Genomic DNA, 27,359 nt, shown 5'->3' on the forward strand with positions numbered 1-27,359 from the left:
TTTATTTTGATTTTTTTTTTATTATTATTATCTTTGCAGGTGACTGCATGCAATTGTTTGTTGCCTCGTCATTGTGGCATTTTTATGGCTTTTATTTTACAAATGTATGCCAGCAAAGCTGCAAAAATAGGCTCTGCATGTAGCCTGCAGTGGATCCTGTAGGACGAAGCTGATCCTTCAAAGGCTTGTTCTTCAGCCTCAGATGAGGTCCAGATCAATGCATGATCTAATTCAACATTACAACATTAACACCAACAGGAGAGACCAGAGGAGCCTGCTGACAGCACAGAGCTGCGTGTGTGTAGGCAGGGGAGAGAGAGAGAGAGAGAGTAGGAGACATCGGAGGATGAAGGAGAAAAGACGCCTGTAGAGTGTGATCAGGAGGCGTGGAGATGTTCAGAATGAAACGCTACTCTTCAGATCACTGCACACCATGGCTCTATGCAAATATTTTTAGTTTGGAAGGCAGTGTGTATGTACCCTTTCCACTTTTCCATTATAGTTGTGTAAACATCTAGAGTGGTGAATGACTAAAACAAATATAACTTTTGCATTCCCGTTTGTCCCAATAGCAAAATAAATATTCTATTATAATGTTTCAATGACTTTCCAAAAGAGAATACTTTTCTGTCATTTAAAGCTAAGGTAATATAATGATGGGGATGAACGATACGATTTTTTTTATTCCTTTATTTATTTTTTTCCTGATTTTAACAAACAACTATTGTTTGTGATAATTTGGTAGAGCCTCCCATTTTGGAGTTAAGGGGGTGGTTGATTATGATTTCACTTTTTTTTTTTTTTTACTTTAGTTAGTGTGTAATGTTGCTGTTTGAGCATAAATAACATCTGCAAAGTTACGATGCTCAAAGTTGAATGCAAAAGGAGTTATTTTCCTTTAAAGGTCCCGTTTTTCGTGGTTTTTTGAAGCTTTGATTGTGTTTATAGTGTGCAATATAACATGTGTTCATGTTTCGCGTGTAAAAAAACACAGTATTTTTCACATAATTTACTTATCTGTATACCGCTGTTTCCACTGTCATAAAAACGGGCTGATGACTTCCTTGTTCTATGAAGTCCCTCCTTCAGAAATACGTAACAAGTTCTGATTGTGCCAGCGGTTCCTGTGTTGTGATTCGACAGCAGCTTAGCGCTCCTTGCCCGGAAAGGTCACGCCTCTTACCATAACGTGGAGATGCACGTGCTCAGTGTTATTGTAAACATGTCTTTAATTTTACCCTATCAATTTGAGCCGGAATCAGACCCGGTGATTGGACTGCGGGATGAAAATAACAGCGTTTCGACGACATGGCGACAAACACACTCTACAAACGCAACTCTTGTGTATTCCTGTGGGCGGAGGTTAGTCAAAAAACTGTTTTAGTGACGTCATTAAAGAAGGAAGTAGAGGGATGTAGTCCAAACTGGCCGTTCGATGTAGGCGGCTTCTGTTAAATAAAATATCTCGCTTGGCATTGAACTTTGAGCTTTAAAATTTTACAGATTTTATTTATACTCTAACAACAACATTACACACTAACTAAAGTTTGAAACATGGGATCACGAAGAACGGGACCTTTAAAAAATTCATCAACTACAACAGACGGCTGGTAGGGACTGCAATGAGCTGCTTCCCGGGTTAGTGACATCACTAACCCTAAAATGTACATAAACCCCGCCCCCGAAAACTTTAGAGAAGAGGAAGAGTTGTTGTAGTCGAGTGTTGTTGACATGCCGTCATTTTACGCCGGACTGCTTCACAAACGAGGGTCAATTCAACACAAAAGATGAACATGACGGCACATGCTAGTGGATGAGTTGAATCAACTCCACAGCAACTACATCAATTTATCCACTAACCATTCAGAAACGTCCTAAAAGTTGTAACTTCTTCCTGAGTCTCTCCATCAGTGTCGACTCCGGTTTGAACAATGTAAGACTGAACACCGTTACTGACAATCCTCATTTTGGCTGCGTGAGATTCTCCAGCTTTGTTGTTGTTGAGCTGTTAAAGCTCCGCCCTCTTCTGGAAAGGGGGCCGGGAGCAGCAGCTCATTTGCATTTAAAGGGACACACACAAAAACGGCGTGTTTTTGCTCACACCCAAATAAGGACAAATTTGACAAGCCATAATAAATGATCTGTGGGGTATTTTGAGCTGAAACTTCACAGACACATTCTGGAGACACCAGAGACTTATATTACATCTAAAAGGGGCATTATAGGTCCCCTTTAAGAGGTTAAGGTTGACAATTAATTGATCGTTAATTTAAACAATGATCGATTATGGGAATTTATGCATATTGACATCAACAGGGAAAAGCCTGTCATTTCACTGGACGATAGTTATATTTTGATAAAACTTCACAAGGACAAAACATTTTTAAAATCAGAACATATGCAGATGAATTGTTCACAATAAGATCTATACAAAAAAAAAAAAAGATTTCATGACAACTTTTACATGTTCTAGCCATGATTTCATGTTGCAGGTTTAATAAAATTGATTATTTTTAATTTAATGCAGCATAAAAAAAATGCAGTTTGATCAAATGAGTAAAGAAATTCGTGGCTTTTGTGTCAACAGAAGTGGAAGGTCATGTCAAGAACATTGCATTGTATTGCATGTTCTGTTATGCACTATTTGCCATCTCTTTATTCCTACAGATAATTTGCATACTACATGTAGTCTACATTATACTGCGACGAGTAATGCACTATTCTGCTCATCACAGCCAGACTGTGTTGTAGAGTCTGGGTGTGGCAAAGCTCTTCAGCTCACAAAATGGATCTGGGTCGAGATGTTCGGCCATGAAATTAACCATTCCGTTTCATTAGGATCTTTTGAATACCATATTGCTGTAATACTTAATGATATTAGCGTTTATTGCAGCTTGCAAAACCGACAATAGCCCCGTCATGCTCTAGTGATCCCATAAAGATGTTTGTTGCGCTGTTGTGTGTATCTTTAACACTGTATCATATGTTTGCCAAGTTCACCTTACCGCAGGCCTTTCTCCCTCGATGTCTCCGATCAAATTACTCTGATGAAAGACGGACAAAACAAGGCCTTTCCCTTCTCTTTTTCTCTCCCGACACATCCGCAGTTTTCTTTCAACTCGAATGGGAACGTTAAGGTTTCTTTTGGTTTAATAATGACATGTGAGCATGATTACATGTATATTTTCTCTGTAACATCCTCGTCCCTTGCTGCCATCCTACTCGCTAGACTTCAGGCCATGGCGGTTGTAGCACACAGTCGCTTTTCATTAAAGCCATCGTAATAAACACGCAGAAGTGCTCCAGTTCTTTCTGTGTTCTCATCTCACCTGACGTTTGGCGCTCTGGCGCTCCATTCATGCAGTAGGATGGTTATTCTCAGTTGTCTGCTGGGTGGCGAGTCACCTGGGAATAACGAAAGGGCGAGATGTGAAGCTGAAAATGGGGTCTCTACAAAAATAGCTAGTCTGGAGGTAAAAGCAGAGCGAACTGTTAAACACTGGAGCTGTTAAGTGATCTAAAAGCAACACTACAGCACTAAATTGGAGATCAGGGTATTGGGATAGTCATCTATAGTGATCAACCGATACTGATTTTTTTTTTTTTTTAAACCGACACCGATAATTTGTGTGTATATGTGCCCGATAACCGATATTTATTTACTGTTATACTTCTGTTTTTGACACGATTACAACACCACTGAACTGAACAAACCATTTTATTTATAACAATCACTCCCTCCTTGCATAGAAAACAAAACAAATCTTATTTATACACCAATAAATAGAGGCGTCTGAAAGAGCCAAAAAAAAAAAAAGAGTGCACCGTTACTAAACAGTTTTTGTTGAAAATTAGTAGTCTTTCATGTCTGTTCATTTTAATCTTCATATTACAAAAATAATTTTATTTATAAAAATCATCAGCAGCAACACTAATGTTAACAATAAGCAAAACAAATGTAGAATGTCTAATGTTTTTAAATGGAGAAATTAAATTAAAGACAGGAGTCATATCAACTTTGCAGAAATGTTCATGGCTGTATTATTTAATTCATGCAAAGTTACATCTTTATTTGGACAGGACTTGACGGATTAGCTTACGTGGCTCCATGAGCTTGTCTCTATTTCTTAGAGACAAGCTGCATAACCTAGCTACATTTCAGACATTTATGTAACGCATCTAATTTGTGCATTAATGGCTGTTGTGTTAAATAAAGTTTACTAATAGAAGGTAAGTATACTTTACATGTGCATGCCGTTGTCTCGTCTCCCCTCAGAATCGCTGTAATTGCAATCCTGCGCGCAATTCTCAAAACACCCACAAGATGGCGGCATTTATCGGTAAATCAGATATTACAAAACCGATATCCGATTATGGTGAAATGCTTAAATATTGGGGAAAATGTCAGTAAATCGATATATCGGTCGATCTCTAGTTATCTAGGCATAATGTGGTTGGCTAGTTTTTTCTTTGCAATTTCATGCAGATATTAAAGGTGAAGTATTTAAGATTTATGTTAAAATGCATTCTTTTAACCCAGTTTATGGTTCATTGACTACTAGTAATATGCCATTCCCTCAAAAGTGTAAGCTTTGAGCCTCCCAGAGACGCATCAAAACTAATGATCGACCGATACCGATAATTTATGTGCCCGATAAGCGATATGCAGAACCGATATTTATTTACTGTTCTACTTCTGTTTTTGACACGATTACAACACCACTGAACTGAACAAAACATTTTATTTAACAATCACTCCCTCCTTGCATAGAAAACAAAACAAATCTTATTTATACACCAATAAATTGTTAATTTTAATCTTCATATTACAAAAATAATTGTATTTATAAAAAGCATCAGCACCAACACTAATGTTAACAATAAGCAAAATAAATGTAGAATGTCTAATGTTTTCAAATGGAGAAAATAAATTAAAGACGAGTCATGTCAACTTTGCAGAAATGTAATACTTCATTTTAAACTACAGTTTTAATAGACTTATAGCTGTTTAATAGGCTAAAGAGTGAAGAATAAATGTTAAATAACTGAATAATATTCTCAGGAATATTGAAATATAACAAACAAAACATCATATTTTATTGCATTTCTCAACTGGTATGTTATATCAGAATTATTAATTCTTAAACTATCGCTCAATCTATTTCTTAGAGACAAGCTGCATAACCTAGCTACATTTCAGACATTTATGTAACACATCTAATTTGTGCATTAATGGCTGTTGTGTTAAATAAAGTTTACTAATAGAAGGTAAGTATACTTTACATGTGCATGCCGTTGTCTCGTCTCCCCTCAGATTCGCTGTAATGGCGATCCTGCGCGCAATTCTCAAAACACCCACAAGATGGCGGCGTTTATTGGTAAATCCGATATTACAAAACCGATATCCGATTATGGTGAAATGCTTAAATATCAGGGAAAATGTCAGTAAATCGATATATCAGTCAATCTCTAGTTATCTAGTCATATTGTAGTTGGCTAGTTTTTTCTTTGCAATGTCATACAGATTTTAAAGGTGAAGTATTTATTTATTTATTTATTTATTTTTATGTTAAAATGCATTCTCTTAACCCAGTTTATGGTTCACTGACTACTAGTAATATATGGCATATCCCTCAAAAGTGTAAGCTTTGAGCCTCCCAGAGACATATCTAAACACTGAGAGCTTCCGCTCAGATCTGTCAATCACTTTCCATCTCAACCAATAGCGAGTGTTTTGGGTGTGGCTACTGTAAGCATTACATGGGAAAAGACATTCATCTTCAGTTACAGGAGTACAAGTCAAAACCCACTGCATTTAGACCTTAAATTAAACTGCATTTAGAGATTAAACAGGTCATGAGTGTGTCATAGTGAACGCGCTACAATGGACACTTAAATATTTCATCATAATGCACCCGTTCAGAAAGACAAATGTACCAGTTTATTTTTTGTCCAGTGAAGACAAGACTTGAATATTTAGTAGAAAGTGCATCCGACTGAGATATGTTAGATGGGTTTATTATAAGCGAGACTCTCGCGTTCACTCTAGATGCGCGTTAGCTATTCAATTGCTTATGACACATACCAACACAGCTAAAAGTATTTCTAATAGGTTGGGGATTTTATTGAAAGTTTTTACCTGTTGAGACATGCCGTCACACAGGGCGGTGCAACTGGTGCAACCGCGCCAAACGGAGAAATTAAGTTTAATTTAGTTTAAAATTACTGTTTAATTTAATTAAAAATGTTTTGGTTTTGCAGTGGTATTGATATTGCATATAATGGTATCAAGAATCATGAAATTTGACATTTATTATAAATCATGAAATTTCGTACATTTTATTGGTACATGGTAACATAGCTAAAACCAAGATGTTATGTGAAGTAACAATTCGGCATGGGTGAATTTCAGCCAAAGTGGGAAAGGAAGGACCCTATACCATGCAACATGCAAAATGTAAAGATTTTGTTTCATAAATTCATTCTCTCTCTAAAACACTGTTGCTATAGCCATCAAAGCACTGCTTCTGCAACAGAATCACCACCTTCAACAATTCATTTCAAGACTTCAGATCCTCTGCTGTACAAGTTTCCCATTATTATGTATTATCCTTTTTTTTTTTTCGAGGACATTGAGAGTTTTGTGCAGTAAATTGTTGTCCATGTCTCTAAAAATGGTAGATTTGTCTTAACAAAAGGTTTTTCCATTGAGAAAATCACTTGGTTTTTACTTCCAGAACTAATTCTAATTAACTAGTCATCCAGACAGTCTACCAACTAGTCGGTTATGTTGCACATTCCCAGTGTGCATCGGGGCAACGTAACTAAACGCCTGTATCTCTTTCTCTTTTCTTCTTAGGCGAAGTCATGTATATGTCACATGTGTGGAGCTCATTTAAACCGACTTCACTCCTGTCTCCATTGTGTGTTCTTTGGCTGTTTCAGCAAGAAACACATCCACGAGCACGCCAAAAACAAGAGACACAACCTAGGTAAGATCTTCACAAAGACTTACTCGTACGCATTTCTGCTTCTCAACATCTAAGGTAAGACACACACCCACACGGACGGACGTCATTAGCAGAAAATAGAACACATGAGCACGACTCGTGTGCAGAACACACATGACCATTAAACTCAGAGACGATAAATAATGGACACAAAGTCACAACGGGTGATTCAAGGCTCTGTAGGAAGGTTTTGAGGTAAATATTTTAGGGTTTTATTTTTTCCACCAAATTTCCAGTTTTTTGTTCCATATCATTTTTAATGGTTACATTAAATTTTCTTAATTAAAAAGCATGTTTAATTAATAGAAATCATGAAACGTATACAATTTAATATGATTTATTAAATGTTTTTATAAAAATGACGTTTTTAGGGCCCTACAAAATGCTTTTTTTTTTTTTTTTTTTTTGTAGTTTTCATTTTTCTGGATTCTGTTTTAATGGTTAAATTAAATTTTATTAATCAAGAAACATGTCTAATTATTTGAAATTATGAAACGTTTACAATTTAACAACAATTAACAAGAAATTACATTTTTGGGCCACAAAATTTCATGTTTTCTGTTTAAATATTTCTGGATTTTTTTTTTTTTTTTAATGGTTTAATTACATTTTAATAATCAAAAAGCATACCTAATCAACTTTAACAACTTAATAATTTAGTAAAATTTGTATTTGTTTTTCAGAAATTCTGTTCTGTTGTCTGTTTTAAATTTCCTGTATTTATTATTTACAGTTTAAAGTTTAAAACATGGAAGAAAAATTATGATACTCCTAAATAAAAGGTTTATTATTATTATTACTTTGAGAAATACATTCTACTGTACAATAGTCAGATATTGTTAATATCTTAGAATAAGGTTACATTTGTTGACATTAGTTAACTACAGTTAACACAACTTCTACAGCATTTATTAATCTTAGTTAGTTAATATCTACATTTACTAATACATTATTAATGCACTTTGAACTAATATGAACATTTGTATTAACTAATATTAACAAGAGTTAATAAATGCTGTGAGAATATATTGCTCATTGTTAGTTAATGCATTAACTAATGTTAACAAGTGAGACTATTGTAAAGTGTTACAAATATATTTGTCATAATTTCTTCAAGTTGAACTTTGAGTTTCTTTAATATTCACAGACACTAGTCCATTTTTTAAATATCATGATTTAATTAATTGTACAACCCTACTTTTAATATATTCATCCAAAATTTGCCAAATTCTGTGACATTCCATGTTACACGTTTGTACAGTAAATTCCGTTTCTGTGACTGGGTTCCGTTGATTATGTCCGTGTTTTCCATGCCGTGGAATACTGAATGCAGAATAGAGATATTCTGGTTTAATTAAATACCCCAGCCATACTTTCACCAAAATCCAAAAGCTCCAAAAGCCATAAAAAAGCTTTTCTGATCGTATTCGCAAGCAAGAGGCAGCAAGTGCACAAATCCGGCTGTGAATGTTTGGATGGGGTCTTGGAAATCTCCCAGCTTCTTAATGCATCGGTGGCATGTAATTATCCCCTCTGTTTTAATGAGGAGGGGTGCCACCCTCCGACAACAAACAAATAAGAAGCGCAAACAGACGGGAATGTGGGTAATTATAGTGTGCGAGGGGATAATAGTCCCTGACTCTGTGTGACTTGCAGTGTTTGCTTCCAGCGATGGCTTAGAGTTCATCACCCACCTGTTTCATAGGTTTTGGGTTTTTCCAAATCACCCCTGAGCTTTACGTAATGAATTTAATTAGTTTCTACCTAGAGATATGAAGCTGCCATCTCTGTCTGCCATCTTTTAGGATTTCCTCTTGTGTTTTCATAGAGGAAGACCCACCCATGATACGACGCGCAAAAAAAAAGCCAAATATCTATAACTTGAGAACGTTGCTTGGGGGTTACTCCCAATACAAATAACTAAATACATTAAAACATTGTAGATTAAAGAAATTCATTAAAAAGAATGTTGTAGGTTTTCATACCAAGGAGTTTGTGCTCAAAAAGATATTAAAACATTTATGTTCAAAAGTAGGCCAGAAAAGTGGTGGTGTTATTTTGAAATATCCAAAATTAGCTTTATTTTTGAAAAGGAGAGCAAGAGCATTCTTTCTGTAACGCAGTTGGCAGTCTTTGTCACAGATGGCATGAACAGTCAATAAAGAAGCTAAAATCGGAGAGGAAAACATGGCCGCACTGACTCATAGTGTTTTACTGTTGGACTTTGTCACCCGTTTAAGCGTCTTCATGTCACTGATTACTTGAACAAGTTTCTTGTTCAATTACAAATCCAAGTTCTTTACAATAGTTTGCAATGCCATGAAAATAGCCACAGATTCACACACCAGAGTGAAATGCATTATTGAAAATGGAAAAAATGTAATCCAGATTCTGTACATCAGTTGTTTTAGTAAAGAAAGACCAATTTAAAGTTAACTAATTATGCACTTTAGCAACTGGACAGTTAAAAATGATTGTTTCCCAAAAGAAATAATCGATTCTGAACTGCCTGAAACAAGTCATCAGTAATTCCAGTCTCACTTCCTGCTCGAACCTCTGCAGGGTTATAACTAATTTGCATAATTCATTGGCTGAAAGTTGGTTGAGACTGGAAAAGTTTGATTTGTGTTGTTCATGTTGAATTGCCAAAGCAAATCCCCTGTGATGCACTTCTTAAGGATGAGATTAATATGGTAAAACCGATGCCATCGTTACTGATCGTATCGCTGTGTATCTTCACTTTGTGTAGTGGATGAGGGAAGTTTATATGGACAGATCCTTGCTTCCTCAATTTTGACTTCATATGTACACTTCAGGCAGCTCCATATACCACAATGCAACACAATTGTGAGGTCACCGCATATCACGTTTAATTTACCCCACCACAAACAACTCTGTGATTATATTATATTTTTTTTGCACATTTAAAACAAATCAAACACGCCTATATACACATAAAATGCTGCATTAAACAATTTCCTAAGGGAAAAAAATAAAATTAAAAATTAACTCCATAGCGGATTCCTAGTGATCAAGGGCTTAGGACCAGTTCAGCCCATTGCAAAGGTTCCTCCAGTATTCAATTCATTTCAATTCACATTTATTTTGTACAGAGCTTTTCACGATACATATTGTTTCAAAGCAGCTTTACAGAGAATGCATGTCAACATTACAATTTAAAGAATGAAGTTAGCAAATAATTAGGCAATTAATTTACAATCACTGTTAGCAGTTTAACTGAAGGTAGAAGCAGTGAGCTCCTGGAAAAATGAATTACATATTAACAATAATTAGGATATATAGAAATTTGGGAATGTGCATGTTGATCCAGATGATTGCATCTTCTGAAGTCCTTGCAGGAGTTGGTGCCGTCTCTTCATAGGTGTTGGTCATCTGAGATCTTCTTAAGAGGCTGGATCCAAACTGGAGAATAATTAGCGTAGCTGCTGTTCATAACATTAAAGTAAAGATAGTCGTGTGCAATTGATCTGAAATGAGATGCTTTTAGTGGGCACTCGTACATCCAAGTCAACGAGACTGAGGGAAGGGTTTAAAAAACAAGAAAAACAAACTGGAAATCAGCCACAGCACACGCACCGTAAGCAGTCGACCAATCACAACTGACTGGGCCATCTGACCAATCAGAGCAGAGCAGGCTCTCAGAAAGGAGGGGTTTCAGCATAAGTCCTGCCTTCTAATTTATAGCCATTTGCCGACTGGTAATAGTCTATAGTAGGGATGTGCTACAGCGATCGAGTACTTGACCGTGACAGCGACGATCGATCATGTAAACGATGATCAAAATGTTTTTGTTTGTTTGTTTTTTGGTTATAGCAGCACTTGAGCTCTGATTGTTCAGCTTTCCACCGCATGCGTCAAAAGACGTGAGAAGAGAGAGAATGGCCTCGAAGTCACGTAGTGATGTCTGGCTTCACTTTGACAAGATTGATGAAAATAAGCTCACGTTTTCATTCGCAAACCTTTTGCAGATGAAAGTTGTAATTGCTAGGTCGGGATATCAACATTTATTAACATGCTAGTTTGATGCTCGGCAGTGCCCGATATTGACTATCTGAGTTATTTGAGACGGTCATTGCTTTTAGATGTTTCTTTTAAAAAAAATAAAAAATAATGATGTTATAATAATGCAGCAGTGCTTTTATCGTCATATTTGTTCAATGGCATAATTCATATAATTCGAAAACGCGCAGGCGATTCATGGAATCACTTAATCATGTAGATGAAAATAAAGCACAGATCTGCCATAAACATAGCATTATAATGAGAACTTTATAGAAATCTACAGTAAGTTCTGTGCGCATCTCGGCGGGAGCTCTCTCTTACTCTCTCTCTCACTCCCGCTATAGCGCGTAACTTAAAGGAACAGTCCAGTTTTTTTGAAAATAGGCTCATTTTCCAACTCCCCTAGAGTTAAACAGTTGAGTTTTACCATTTTCGAATCCATTCAGCCGATCTCCGGTTCTGGCGGTACCACTTTTAGCATAGCTTAGCATAGTTCATTGAATCTGATTAGACCGTTAGCATCTCGCTCAAAAATGACTCAAGAGTTTCAATATTATTCCTATTTAAAACTTGACTCTTCTGTAGTTACATCGTGTACTAAGACTGACTGAAACTGAAAAGTTGCGATTTTCTAGCCTGATATGACTAGGAACTATACTCTCATTCTGGCGTAATAATCAAGGAACTTTGCTGCCGTTCCATGGCTGCAGCAGGCGCAATGATATTACGCAGCGCCTCTCACAAACGTCTCCATGGTTACAAGGCACGCTCCCTGTGCAAGCAGGGGCTCACAGGCGCTGCGTAATATCATTGCACTGCTGCAGCCATGGAACGGCAGCAAAGTTCCTTGATTATTACGCCAGAATGAGAGTATAGTTCCTAGTCATATCAGGCTAGAAAATCGCAACTTTTCATTTTCAGTCAGTCTTAGTACACGATGTAACTACAGAAGAGTCAAGTTTTAAATAGGAAAAATATTGAAACTCTTTGGTCATTTTTGAGCGAGATGCTAACGGTCTAATCAGATTCAATGAACTATGCTAAGCTATGCTAAAAGTGGTACCGCCAGAACCGGAGATCGGCTGAATGGATTTGAAAATGGTAAAACTCAACTGTTTAACTCTAGGGGAGTTGGAAAATGAGCCTATTTTCAAAAAAAGTGGACTGTTCCTTTAACGTTCACTGGCATTTGCATTCTTTTGTGCCAATACAAGTTGTAATGTCACGTCTATATTATGTATCTAAGTTATCTGATTAATATCATAGGATGTGCCATAGAACGGGCTTCAGTTTATTGGTATTCCTTTTAGATGCTTCCTTATTAATAACATTGCTGCATCATAATCAATCCAACAGTGTTCTAATCATGTTTTCATGTCATATTTTTTTTTTTAACATTCGTTTTCCTAACAGTCTTCAGATATTTTCATTATCTCCATGATGGCCATGCCCCGCCCCCCCGCACACACGCCCCGCCCCCGAGTACTTGATTACTCGTTTTTGAAACCTATCGATGATTGAAATAAAAAATTGACAAAAAAAAATTGCCCATCCTTAGTCTATAGTCAGACGCTCGCTTCCTATAGAGATGCGCACTTAGGACTGCACAGGCGCATTAGCTTGATTTTATTTATTTATTTATTTATTTATTTATTTTTATTTATTTATTTTTGTCATGATTTGAGCATTTAGAAACAAAATTTATGAGACAGTTGTTGTCAGGTGATTTCAAATATGAAATTTAATGGTGAACAGCTTTGGAGAATTTGATGTTTCCCCATTTAAAGAGATAGGAGCGGCACTTGCATGCCTGAGAGGCGTTTCAAAAATCTTAAAGGGACTTTGATAATACATGATAAATACATTAAATAATGCAATCTTGCTTTAGTTTCATTGATTTACTGTAGACTTTATTCGCCATACTCAGTTCAGTTTTCACATACAGTGCGTTCAATGGATTTTACTGTTGTTTAACAACAATCCGATTGTTCAGCTGATGAAATCAGGGCTGGGCAATATATAAAATATATAAATCTCGATATCATGAATTTTTACGATATTCGATATGCATCTCGATATGTTTGCATTTGCTTTTAAATAATAAAAAACATGACTGTGTAAGTGATAAATTATCACTTACTGCTTTTCATTAAGTGAACACATGTAAATGTAACTGAACTGAAGTAGTGCAAAACAAGTACAGAAAGTGCATTTCACAAGCAGATTTCAGCTCCCAGCCATCAATAAAATGAATGGTAAGACTGATGTAGGGTTCGCAGGTTCAGCTCATCCATAGATCGGCAGTGGTTGCGAAGCGCGTTATCTGAGAAAGCTTCAGTGACAGCTGTTCGTGAACTTTAAAATACAGTTTCAGGAGCACAAATATTTACGGCAAGGCAAATTGTATCGATTGTCTTTAGCAGCCGTTTGAAGCCAGGTTTTTCCACGGTACTGAGAGGTATCATATCTTTGGCTACGTGAAACGTGACCGCCGATGTAATTTCTTCCCACTTTTTACTATTTCTCGCATATGGCACACCGCAAGAGGAGAATGAATCGACCAGCTTTATTTGTTTAGGGACGCCATGCCTACCAGATTGTATCGGCCGAGTCTAGTGATGGTGGCTCACGGTGTTTCAAGCATTGCTCGTACTGCACAGGATGCTGCTCGAGGTGATGAAAGAGATTAGTGGTGCTACCACCCTTTGTAGCTATTATCTTGCACACCTTACAAATGACGGTATTTTGATTGGTATCTGTTATCTGAAAACCAAACCACCCACATATTACAGATTGTGCATTCCTTTTGGAGACCAATTCATCATCCCCTCCCGGGTCTCTTTCCACATCTGTGTGTTCATAGTCTAATATAGTCTAGCGGTAATATGTAAGGGGATGTAATATTGGGAAAGTATGCTTGAATTTGAAATATTCGTGATATTTTCAAATTTTACATCGTCGTCTAAATTATTGCGATATTATCGCTAATATTCGATATATCGCCCAGCCCTAGATGAAATATCTTTCCAAAAAATAAAACTTTCAGTAGACAAAAACTCCATAAAAGATGTGAAAATTATGTGATCTAGGCCCTTTTATACAGTGTTACTTTTTAACCACATTAAATTCAACTTTCATTGTAGTTCAAGTTTTAGTAATTTTTTTTTGTGTGTTTGTCAACAAATCCGAGTCCCTTGGCACTGGTCCAGTGTGATTTGTTTTACTCCAGGTGATGATTTATCATTCATCATGCCGTAGGCATCACGGTGTATCCGCAGTATCATGTTACAGAGACGTTAAACCGATCGCTGGAGTCTCGCTGCGTTTCCCAGGTGGCGTCGAGGCGTCGCTCAGTCTTTACACCCCGTGTTCCCCTTGGAGTTTGATTGAACATTTAATTAGGTTAGTCTCCATACAAGGGATATCTGTGAATGAGCGCGCCACTCCCGAGGAGGAAAACTGTGATTATTCTCCAAAGACGAACGGGGAGTAATTAAGTCTGAATGAGCCACCGTTTCTATCCGCTGCATTTTTTTGTGCATCTCTGTTGTTGCGATTTATTTAGATTACATTGTGCTGTTCGCCCTCTATTTGCCGTAGCTGTTTTGTCGGCTCACACTTGTCAGGATTGATCTCGGTGTTCTTTCCTCTTTTTTCCTGCGCTGGTTCCCATGGTTACCTGAAGGCCTGCTATGCTTTTGGTTTATTCATCTGATGTGTGAGTGTGTGTGCATCATGCAACCCCACCTCATTCTCTTGTGCAACTTCTCTCTTTTCTACTTGTCTAATCTAAATACTGTTTAAAGCTATCATGCACGAGTCACAGTGTTTAACATTTTGATGGTTTAAAAAATACATTTAATATGCCTTCATTCTTTCTGTGTCAACCCTCTACACATACCTTGGCAATAGAATCGCCATTGGCAAGTAATTTTTTTAATTGCCAGACATATATATATATATATATATATATATATATATATATATATATATAATATTATTATTATTATTATTATTATTATTATTATTATTATTATTATTATTATTATTATTTATATATATATAAAAAATAATTAACATTATATATATATATGAAACCACCAAATCAGCTTATCTTTGTAAAATGGCACAGCTTTTTAAATATCTGAACGTACACTCTTAATATCAGTCAATCAAGCAATATATTATGATAGAACTTTAGTAATTAGAACTAAAACTTGGTAACCATGTATGAATGCATATTTGTCATTTTAACTGAACTTTAGACTGCTGGTGGTGCTTAAGATATTGTCATTCAGTGTTTCTGTAAAAAAATAGATAATAGTAATTATTATTATTATTATTATTATTATTAAAAGATAATAACAACATACAATGCACTAAGGATTGATGAGCTGCTGGGTTCATGAATATTAATCATGTTGCCAGCGTTCGCTTGAACTGATTTGCTGAAATCAAAACAGGGACAGTAATAGATGAGCGCCAGCCAATGAGATTGTCGTTTGCATATTAATTCCGCCCACTACCGGAGAAACCGGCATCTCTTCTGTTTGTTCTTAAAAGCTGAATAATTCCAAATGAAAGTTATTTTGACAAAATACAACAAAGAATATCGCTCTGAACAACCTGTGCTAAAACGGGATTTCATGACACTTTAAAGTTACGATTGCTTTTATTGTATGCTACATTTACCATGGTAAGATTAGTGCCAAGAAAAATGGGGAAAATAGTATTATTGAAATAAAATGGTAACACATTACAATGAATAAGGTAAAATATTGCACCTAAAATAAACAGATATTTTGGTATTATTAGGTTGGTTTGACATACTTAGACATAGACTTTCATTGAGGGGGTGAAGACTTTTGTACAATAAGACAGTATTTAAGTTTTCTATCACTAGTAAAGCATACTGACTATCCTAGGACGGCATGTTAGCATCATGCTTTATTAATCTAGGTTAAGATTAATTCTAAATATAACATTTTAAGTCATGTTTATATTAACTATTATAACTAACATCAACCTAGATTCTGTAAATGCTGCAAAATATAGTGTTAGTTCATGATAGATAATGAAGTGAACCCTCTTGTAAAGTGCTACCATTAACGTAAGTTTGAATGAATCTAGTGCATCATGGATGGTGTGAACAGGATTATAGTTTAATAGGAATGTATTGTCGTGAAAATATCAATCGCAGAATGCCTTTATACAAAAATAGACAACAGCAGAATGCATTTAACTTCCATAATGACATGCATTTGTGAGTGTGACAGAAATATTTCAATGGGAAATAACAAAGATCGTTTAATATTTTTGTGGTCATTAGTATATGATAATATTGGCTAATATTATTTTAAATATTAGATTTCATTGCATTTTAATTAAAAATGATGCAATGCATTTCTCATCTTGCACTAATACTGTAAATAATAATCATGCACAATGAGACTAAACACATTAATTTAGAAAGTAAAAAGGGGTCGGTTTTGAGCAGATTTACCACAAGCCTGTGCTGATTGTTCAGCTATCACACACAATAAGACTTCTGTCCCTTTGCAATAACTGAAAATAGCCGTGCAAACATTCAGGCGCTGGTCGCTCTGCACTGAAAGCCACTAAAAGCTTCATAGTCCGAGCACCTGTCGGCGGCTTGTGCCAGGCTGTGCATTAGTGTCGTGTCACAAATAGAAGCCGGTACCCACTGCTTCGCTCCACCTGCGAACATTTAGTGCGTCTGTGTGAAACAGACCATCATCAGGTTGCCATGGGAACTGAAAAACAGGTACTGCAAATGCAGGGTTGGAGAAATGGACGAATAGCGAACTGAAAAAATCATGTCATTTTTACAGAATAATTGCCGCCATAATGCTGTAAAAACACAGTGAAAATGTACATGTGTACAGAACAACCTGTACGTTTAAAACTGCAATGTGTACAAAAAATATATATATATTACTGGTAAATCCAAGGCCTTTTATGCTGAAATAGCAAGGCCACACTGCTGCTAAAACCTGCATTACCTTCAACATATACTGACACTAACTTTAACAACACCATTGTTAGTGAGAATGAAATATGATGAATCAGAGTTCATCACAAGTAGCTTTTCCATAGGCTGAGGTAAATACTAATATATAGAAGGTGCAGAAAACAATACAAAACACCATCATCATAACCAGGGTTCTAAATTAACTTTTTTGATCACCATCCAACCATCCAAATCAGAATTTCCTCTAGCCAAATTTTTTTCCGGTGAAAATGAGAAATTATGAGTGCCACTGAATGCATTTGATCATTTTATTAACATTGTTGGCATGGAAAAACACATATAAAGTACAATGCATACAACAAAATATGCACAGAAAGTGCAAAAATTTCATCTATCATTTGAATCACATGTCTTCAGAGCTTTTCTTCTTCTTCAGAGGTGCCATCAGAATCTGAGCCACCCTCGGTTCCTTTTGTTCCATGTTTGCGCGCAGCCACGTACACACTGTACGTTTCAGGAGTGACGATCACATTTAAATGCGGGAGTGAATCCCCTAAATTATCGTTACATGTGTGTACGGAACACGACTCGCTCTCGAAAATGCGATGATTGACAGTTTGGAAACCATAGCGACGTTCTGGCGTCTCTCGTGTTTGGTGTCCGTTATCGTGACTAAAGTAATATTAAAGTGACAAAGCACTCGTTATTTTCAGCAATTTAACACACTAACGTTACACATTCGACGGAGGCATTGTGATTCGTTTATGCTTGTACAGCCTGTTCACATAGAGCGCGCTCTTTGCGTGTTGCCATGATCACTCATTATAAGCGTATTTGGGCTTGTCGTTTAAGCTCGTCTCATAAAGCGAACGGGTTTGAGTTATTAAAGTGAGCAGACGTGATCGCGATATTTTGGTCTTATTTTCAGTAGGTGTGTGCACAAATAGTCGAATATTCGAATATTCGTTCTGTAATTAATATTCGAAAAATAAAAATACTATTCGAATTTTACTATGTTGCTTTGCTGGCCGTAAATGCAGTGAATCCATGATAAATCCTAAGCACTAAAACTCGCAGTTATAACTAAATGCACCAGGTGGCGCTGTGGAGCGTGTTTAACAAGTTCATTTTATTTGATCTTCACATAATATTGTCGTCTGCCACGCGAAGTTTGGAATTACTTGGATGAAAATGATCTTACACAATGGAATTACTTTTGATCAAATGAATTAATGAAACTGAGTTATCATAATATCACCACCATATTGAGAAAGCACATGAAATGAGGAAAGACAGCTGTCCATCACTGCATTCACGACAGGTAGACTAAGCGCAGCTATACCCTGAATGAGCTGAGAAGATAACTTATCTGATAGCAAAATGATTTTGAGACATATGCTTCCTTTAAATTTCGTCGAGGGAGATATATTTACGAACAGAAAACACAAAGTGCTACTGTTAGAAACTTAGCATACCGTTTTGTATTATCGTTATCTTGTTTCTGCAACGTCTGTCAGTGCGGCTCGTTTTCTCACCCAAGCATGTGGATAATATTATTGTTTTTCTCAACATGAACATGTGAAACAATATGAATACGATAACCATAGGCTACTGTCTCGAGTGTATTATGTACGTTTTGTACGATAACTGGCACTGTCTGCTTTATAAGCGTTTTTCCCGTTTGCGTTGCTTGAGCCTAAATTCTTTTGTTCTATCTATCTATATATATATATATATATATATATATATATAATATATAATATATAATATATATATATATATATATATATATATATTTTTTTTGCACAAATTGTTTAATGCTTTAAACTAAAAGAAAACCTTAAGATATAACGTAAGCTTGTTGTGTATATTGCCTAATCGTAAGCTTGTTCAGAAATGGTTACAAACTCTTGATGAATTAAAAATAAAATAAAGTCCTTCTTGTTTAAGGTAATTTAAATAAACAAATATTCGAATATTCGTTTTTTTACGAGCCCAAATATTCGAATACAATATTTTGGAAAAATGCCCATCCCTAATTTTCAGCATAAAGCATTTGGATTTATTTAGGTTTATTATGGGTTTATTCTTGTTCGCTGATTTTTCTACCAAGATCTGGCAACTCGAATGAGAAAAGGCTTGACCGCACATACAGAAGAGATACTCATGCATCACCGGCCAAACTGGCTAGTACGTTTTTATTAACACCTGCCAAAATGAATTTTACAGCGAGAGGCGGGTGTTAATTTAGAACCCTGATCATAACACACAACGCTAAAATAATGCAATAAACATTAATTTAAAAACATTCAATGTAACTTAAAACCCTAATTTGGATATAACTGATAACAAAAAACTAAGAAGGAACATAATTATGAAAATGAAAAACCATCAAATATGAAGTGTGTCACAGAATTGGAAATGTTTACAGCTTTCGCTGTAAATAAGAGGATTTGTTCTTTTTTACTTCCAAAAATGGATATAAACATGATTTGTTTTAAAAAAATGTCACACGAAGGCTGCATTTATTTGATCAAAAATACAGTAAAAATATTGTGAAATATTATTAGAATTTAAAATAACCATTTTCTATGTGAATATGTTGTAAAATGTAATTTATTCCTGTGATCAAAGCTGAATTTTCAGCATCATTACTCCAGTCTTCAGTGTCACATGATCCTTCAGAAACCATACTAATATGATGATTTGCTGCCCAAGAAACATTTCTGATTATTATCAATGTCAAAAACAGTTGTGAAGAACAACATTTATTTGAAATAAGTGACAAAAGTGACAGTAAAGTCATTTATAATGTTAAAAAAGATTTGTTTAATGCAAAAACAGTAGTTTACTGTAAAATTACATGAAATGTAATGGCTAGATATTAGTTTTTCTCCATATAGAATAAAGGAATTTGCCGTTTTCACTGTAGCATTTTTATAGTCATTTACAGTTAAAATTAGTCTTTTTTTTTTTTTTTCTTTTTTTTTCCCTTTTCACAGTGCACTGAATGAGCATCAGAGAATGATAATTCCTAAATAATTCTCCTCATTCACAGCTATAGCATCAGTCAGGGCAAGAAGAAGCTGACAGGTAAAAGCAATTGAAATCACAGAGCTCTCCATGACATTTCACAGAGGACACGATATTGTGGCACAAGCGGCGATGGATGTTCGCTGTGCTGCACTCTAATTATTATTCCCATCACTTATTAAAGGAGGCAGATTTGCTGCACTGAGCAATGCTTGGGATGTTTCCTTAATGCCTCATCCATATTTACAGGGCAGATACGGGAAGATGCAAACGTCAACTTCTCCAAAAGGTCTCTAATAGGTCCTTTCCTTCCTCTGTTTTTCTTTCTCTCCTTCTCTTATTCAGCTATAGACCTTTTGTATGGTGGAATATATTGCTTTGTGTGCCAAGACTACATATACGACAAAGACATGGAGCAGATTGCCAAAGAAGAACAAAGAAAAGCGTGGAAATTGCAAGGTGGGTTCCTCTTACGAAGCCTTTCTCGCATAATGCAGTTCGACTTTGCCTGTGGCTTAAGGGCCATTAATTCAGAAAATTAATATTCAACACTGTTGTTTTGCGAGCCACAGGAGGCCAAGAGTGTGTGTTTTGTTTGTGCCGCTGATAAGAGCTAATTTTTCATTATTTTCTTAAGCTTGCTATTGAATATGCATAAGTGTGACATGCAACATGTAGCATAATCCTAAACTAGGTTTGCATTTGCTGTTGTTTGCAAGGCCTCAAAATAATAGCGTTCAAGTTTTACGAAAGTTTAGTTTTCAGACTTGCAATGACATCACATCATCACTGGCAATTTGCATTTTGAATCCTGAAAGTTTTCAAACCTCAACATTTCTTATGTGCAGAGTTTATGAAATCCAAAAATATGTCCTGTGTAATAATCCTGTATGCAAAAAGTATAATTCGACTCAAAAGTTTCAACTCTATCAGTATTTCGTTATAAACCTGCAAACCGTTATTTTACTGTGGAACACAAAAAGAGATTTTATATCTGCAGTTCTTTTTCATTCTAACTATTTTTGTCAAGTTCTAAAAGTATTATTATTTTCTAAACATAGCCTGTGTTCATTCACAGATACCACTGACACCGAAAAAGCATCTTGCATCATGTAGACTCAACTTTTTTCTTTCTTTTTCGTTTTTTTTCTTCAAAAATGTTGTCTGCTGTGTTGCACAGAAAAATAAATTATGGGTTTGAGTAAATGTGAGTGAGTAAATAATGAGTGAGTGAATAAAACCTCCATTTAAAACTTTTTAGAAAACGTCATACTAGAATATATAGACTACCATTTAAGTATTTGAGTTGGTAAGATTTTTAATGTTTTTAAAAGAAGTCTCTTCTGCTCATAAAAAGGTGCATATATTAGATGAAAACTACACAAACATATGAAATATTATTACTATTTAAAATAGCTGTTTTCTATGTGAATATGTTGTAAAATGTAATTTATTCCTGTGATGCAAAGCTGAATTTTCAGCATCATTACTCCAGTCTTCAGTGTCACATGATCCTTCAGAGATCATTCTAAGATGCTGATTTGATGCTCTGTTATTATCAATGTTGAAAACACTTGTGCTGCTTCAGATTTTTGTGGAAACTGTGATGCATTTGTTTAGGATTCTTTGATGAATATAAATTTCAAAAGAACAGTGTTTATTTGAAATGTGTCACTTTTATTCAATTTAATGCACCTTTACTGAATGTAACAAGTCTTGCATGTATTTGCATGAAATATAATGTGCCAATTCTCTAAAACATCAGGTATCGGAGAGAAATATTCAATGTGGGAGCCTACGAAACGAGAACTGGAGTTGCTGCGACACAACCCCAAACGAAGAAAAATCACAGCAAACTGCACCATCGGTAAGAACTTCATTTCCCATAGGCCACATTTCTGAAACTCTGTTCAATAATACAGCTCGGCATGTAGCAGTTGATTAGGGCTCTGCCAAAACTCATCTGTATAAAACCAGTGGGTTCAAATGATTTTGTCTGGAGACTGCAGTTTGCACAGGAGCCAAGACCACTCTTTGTTTCTTGGCCATCAGTTTCAGTGTTTTTTCATCCATTTTTTTTTTTCTTTTTTCTGTGTGCATGCCATGGCGCAGTGAGAATAAAGTGTGTGCACGCACAAATATGAGGAGATATGGACGTTGGCCATTAGAGAAATAATGGTTCTCCTCCTCAGAGGTTCGGCTCTCTCCCTTCTCTCATTTTCGCCTGTTTCCCCTCAGTCAGAGGGCCTGGCAGTGGAGTAATGGTGTTAAATGTCTGCACCACAGGCCCAGTGTAGGCGCTAAACGCCAGCCTCTCTCACGCCCAGAGAAACGCACTAATGCGATTAGCCATATGAGAGCCGGAACTTCCATTGATCATTTAGAACGTAATATGGCCCATGTATGATGAATTCAGATGGATATTGTGTGAGATGGCTGTTGGTTTACAGGCTCTGACTACACTGGAGGCGTCCGGTGACACAACGAATCACGACACAACAGCTTGAGGCTGTGTCTGCTGGAAGTGTCAAAGCTGAACCTCGGCGTGTTCATTTAAGATTGAGCAATCAGCTGTGAGCTTGATGCTAGGCTTCAGCAACAGTAAAATGAAATAATCTAAATCATTTTGCACAAACTTAATTTTTATACAAATTGATTTCTATTCTGAAACAACTAAAAACTGAATGACGTTAAATGTAAAGCATAGCATAGCACAATTCCCGAACAAATGACTCTTTTGATCCAGTTCTTTATAGTGAATTGAAAATGTACTGTACAACCTATGTGAGTCTATTGATTCCTGAACGAATGACTCTTTTGAGCCGGTTCTTTTTAGTGAATCATATACAAATATGGGAGCAGTATGGAAGGATTTCCAAAATGAGTGACTCTTTTCAGACAATTCTTTTTAGCAAATCAAAAACATACAGCACAAACAGAGTAGTCCAGTTCTCAAGCAAATGACTCTTTTGAACTGGTTCTTTTTGGTGAATCAAAAACACACAACATGACCAGTATGATCAAACCGATTCCTGAACGGATGACTCTTTTGAACTGGTTCTTTTTAGTGAATTAAAAACATACAGCACAATCAGAGTAGTCAGATTCTCAAGCAAATGACACTTTTGATCCAGTTCTTTATAGTGAATTGAAAACTAATGACTCTTTTGAGCTAGTTGCTTTTTAGGGAATCATACACAAAGTGGGAGCAAATGCGTGAATCTTTTGAGCTGGTTCTTTTTAGCGAATCAAAAACATACAGCACAACCAGAGTAGTCCAGTACTCAGGCAAATGACTCTTTTGAACTGGTTCTTTTTAGTGAATCATATACAAAGTTGGGAGCAGTATAGAAGGATTTCCAAATTGAGTGACTCTTTTCAGACAATTCTTTTTAGTGAATCAAAAACATACAGCACAACCAGAGTAGTCCAGTTCTCAAGCAAATGACTCTTTTGAACTGGTTCTTTTTGGTGAATCAAAAACACACAACATGACCAGTATGATCAAACTGATTCCTGAACGGATGACTCTTTTGAACTGGTTCTTTTTAGTGAATCAAAAACATACAGCTCAACCAGAGTAGTCTGAATCTCAAGCAAATGATTCTTTTGAGCCAATTCTTTAAAGTGAGTCACAAACATACCTCATGACTGGAGTGATCCAAACAATTCTTGAACAAATGGCTCTTGTTGAACTGGCTCTTTTTGTGAATCAAAAACACACAGTGTGATCAAACTGATTCCTGAACGGATGACTCTTTTGAACTGGTTCTTTTTAGTGAATCAAAAACATTACAGCACAACCAGAGTAGTCAGATTCTCAAGCAAATGATTCTTTTGAGCCAATTCTTTATAGTGAGCCACAAATATACGTCATGACTGGAGTGATCCAAACAATTCTTGAACAATTGCTCTTTTTAAACTGGCTCTTTTTGTGAATCAAAAACACACAGTGTGATCCAGTTCTTTATAGTGAATTGAAAACATACAGCGCGACCAATGTGAGCCAGCTGATTCCTAAATGAGTGACTTTTAACCTAGTTGCTTTTTAGTGAATCATACACAAAGTGGGAGCAAATGAGTGACTCTTTTGAGCTGGTTCTTTTTAGAGAATCAAAAACATACATCACAACCAGATTAGTCCAGTTCTCAAGCAAATGACTCTTTTGAACTGGTTCTTCTTGGTGAATCAAAAACACACAGCATGACCAGTATGATCAAACCGATATCTGAACGGATGACTCTTTTGAGCTGGTTGTTTTTAGTAAATCACACACAAAGCTCGAGCAGTGTAGACGTATTCCCAAATTGAGTGACTCTTTTGAGCCGGTTCTTTTTGGCGAATCAAACGCATGCAGCACAACCAGAGTAATCAGATTCTCTAGCAAATGACTCTTTTGATCCAGTCCTTTTATTTGAAAACGTACAGCACGACCAATGTGAGCCAGCTGATTCTCAAGCAAATGACTCGGAGTCATTTCTTTTATAGTAAATCACAAACATACAGTTCGACCAGTGTAATTCAAATGATTCCTGGACAAATGACTCTTTTGAACTGATGCTTTATACAATGCATAAAGCGCAAGCAGTGTAGACTGATTCTCAAGTTAATGACTAATGATACAATTCTTTATAGTGAATCGAAATCATACAGCTTGACCAGAGTGAGTTATTTTCATAATTTGTTCAAGAATGAGTTCAAAAGAGTCATTTGTTCAAGAACTATTTTAGTGAATCAAAAATGTACAGCATGACCAGCCAAATGACTCTTGAACTGGTTCTTTATAGTGAATCGACAACATACATCACAACCAGGGGCGTGTTTCTTAAAAGCATCGTTAGCCAAATATGGTCGCATGTGTTGTTGAACAACAGGACTTGTGACCGAGACTTGGGACTCTCAGGACCCCAGATTTGTCCTATACTCAAGCAAATTACTTTTTAGAGCCAGTGTTTTATAGTGAATCAAAAACATACAGCATGATCCAAATGATTCATGACTCTTTTGAGTTAGTTATTTTTAATGAATCAAATGCATAGCTTACAACTTAACGTTTTGTTGTGATGTCAAACTTAAATTACCATTATCACATTTTTTTTGTTGTTGTTGTTTTAGTATTGTTTACTAATTAAGGCGGACTATCTATTATCTGAAATGCTATCAAATATTCCTCAAAAGAATCATTAACCGAACCGGAATCAGTTACTTACGATAGCAGTGCATACAAACAACTCATGTTGTTCCAGGAGATGCACAAACAGTTTATTTTCCCGGTATATGTCATGCATTTAGTTCTGATGCTCCGCTCGTGTCCGGCGATGAGACTGAAGCGGGGGGCCGCTGTCAGCAGTGATGTGCTGCGCGTTGGATCAGGCGTACATATGATGTTCAATCACTAGTGTGCATAAATAAAATATTAGCACTTGAAAGTGCCGCAGGAGGCGCGGGATGAGGCCGGACGTGTTTCTCTCTCTCTCTCTCTCTCTCTCTCTTTCCAGGTTTTCTCACTGTTGGCATTTCAGCAGGGCTACTTGTTTTGGTCGCGTCTCTTTTTCTCCTCGTCCTCCATCCCTTCCTTTAACTAAACTCTGAGAAGCGTGAGGAGCAGATGTCTGAGCACTGTAGATTTGGAGCAGGGCCAGTCGAAGGCGTTTAGCCACCCTTTGAGAGCACAGGCCGTCTGTTCTCTCATCCCAAAGCTCACGGGCCTCCTGTAACCCGTCGAACTGTACGAGCGGGAGGGGAACGGCTGCCCTCGTCAGCACAGCAGGGAAGTGACTCTATCTGACAGAGAGGGAGGCCAGCTGAGTTTGGCCGTGCAGAGTCTTCTGGGGTTATACGCTTCAGATTGAGACGAGGGCGTTTACATTGTGAAAATGGATCGCTTTGCTCAATTTTAACCATCGAATTGAAACTCTGTATGTTAAACTGCTGTTATTGTATCCCTGCGACCTGTGCCATCAGAACACATTCTCTCTAATACACTGAGAACGACTTTTCTTCATTTCTTCATTGTATGCCCTTTTATTAGTCTGTATATACATTACTTAAATTGGTTACTATGTATGTAACCTCCAGGTAAGTGCAATTTTTTAAAAAATATTATTTTTGAATCTTTAATGCATTTTATTCATTCATTTTATGTTGTTGTTGTTATTTATGAATAATTCATTAATAAAATTGACGAACAATAAATACAAAGTAAATTAACAATAGTGTTTTAATAACTGCTAATAAAAGTGTATAATATTTTATATATATATATGTATATATGTATATGTGTATATGTGTGTGTCAAACGATTAATCGCATATAAAATAAAAGTTTGAGTTGGTATAATATATGTATGAGTAATGTGTGTAATTAATATGTATATATAAATACACAAATTAATATTAGTATATATTTAAGAGAAATATGTTATTTATGTACAAAAAATGTTTTTATATATAATATAAATTATATAAAAATATAAATAAATACACATCCATGTATATATTTGAGAAATATTTACAAGTATGTGTTTGTATTTATATATACATAATAATTACACACAGTACACCCACATATATTAGGCAAACTCAAACTTTCATTTTGTATGCAATTAATCGTGATTAATCGTTTGACAGCCCTAATAAATAAATACATACATACATACACACATATATATATATATATATATATATATATATATATATATATATATATATATATATATATATATATATATATATATATATATATATATATATATATATATATATAATACAAAATGTTGATAACAGTAAATGAATAAAACATGTTGCCGTTATTGATGTTAATATTAATAATAATGTATAAATAATAAATGAATAATAAAAATTGTGATGAGAGTAAACAATACATTAATATCATTTTTTTTCTGAGACACAGAAAAAAAGTTTTTTGAATTTAGTATTTTTTTCACGTCATTACATTGTTTGTTTAGAGCATAAGAAGCAAATGAAGAAATTTTTTTTTTTAAACATTTTATTTTATTCTCTGTAGAAAAATAAAATGTTTTAAAAATAAAATGACATGAAATGACATGTATAGGCAAAAACAAAGGGATTTTTTTTTAATCACCACCAATGTTTAGGCTTCAGGATTTTTTTTTAACCAAACTTTGTATAAAGATGATTCTCAACTATGTTATAAAAGATATAATGGAATTAATTGATATACTATTTTACTTTATGCGATATGTGGGTAAAATAGCCATACATGGGTTTTCCCATTCAATACAATGCATCTATTCACTGTATCTAATTTGCATATTAAT

At 35.6% G+C, this 27,359-nt stretch overlaps 1 protein-coding gene across 2 annotated transcripts in view; it reads left to right on the forward strand.

Moving 5' to 3' along the window:
* The window catches only part of usp22 (ubiquitin specific peptidase 22), a 58,336-nt gene that overhangs the window by 14,877 nt on the left and 16,100 nt on the right, over positions 1-27,359 (forward strand). For both annotated transcript variants that reach the window (XM_048170176.1, XM_048170177.1), the window contains exons 2-4: positions 6,860-6,992; positions 20,404-20,517; positions 21,824-21,925. In XM_048170176.1, the coding sequence (XP_048026133.1) occupies positions 6,860-6,992; positions 20,404-20,517; positions 21,824-21,925 (349 nt within the window). The remainder of the gene's footprint in view (positions 1-6,859; positions 6,993-20,403; positions 20,518-21,823; positions 21,926-27,359) is intronic.

Source organism: Megalobrama amblycephala, linkage group LG20 (assembly GCF_018812025.1).
Source record: "Megalobrama amblycephala isolate DHTTF-2021 linkage group LG20, ASM1881202v1, whole genome shotgun sequence".
Lineage (NCBI taxonomy): Eukaryota > Metazoa > Chordata > Actinopteri > Cypriniformes > Xenocyprididae > Megalobrama > Megalobrama amblycephala.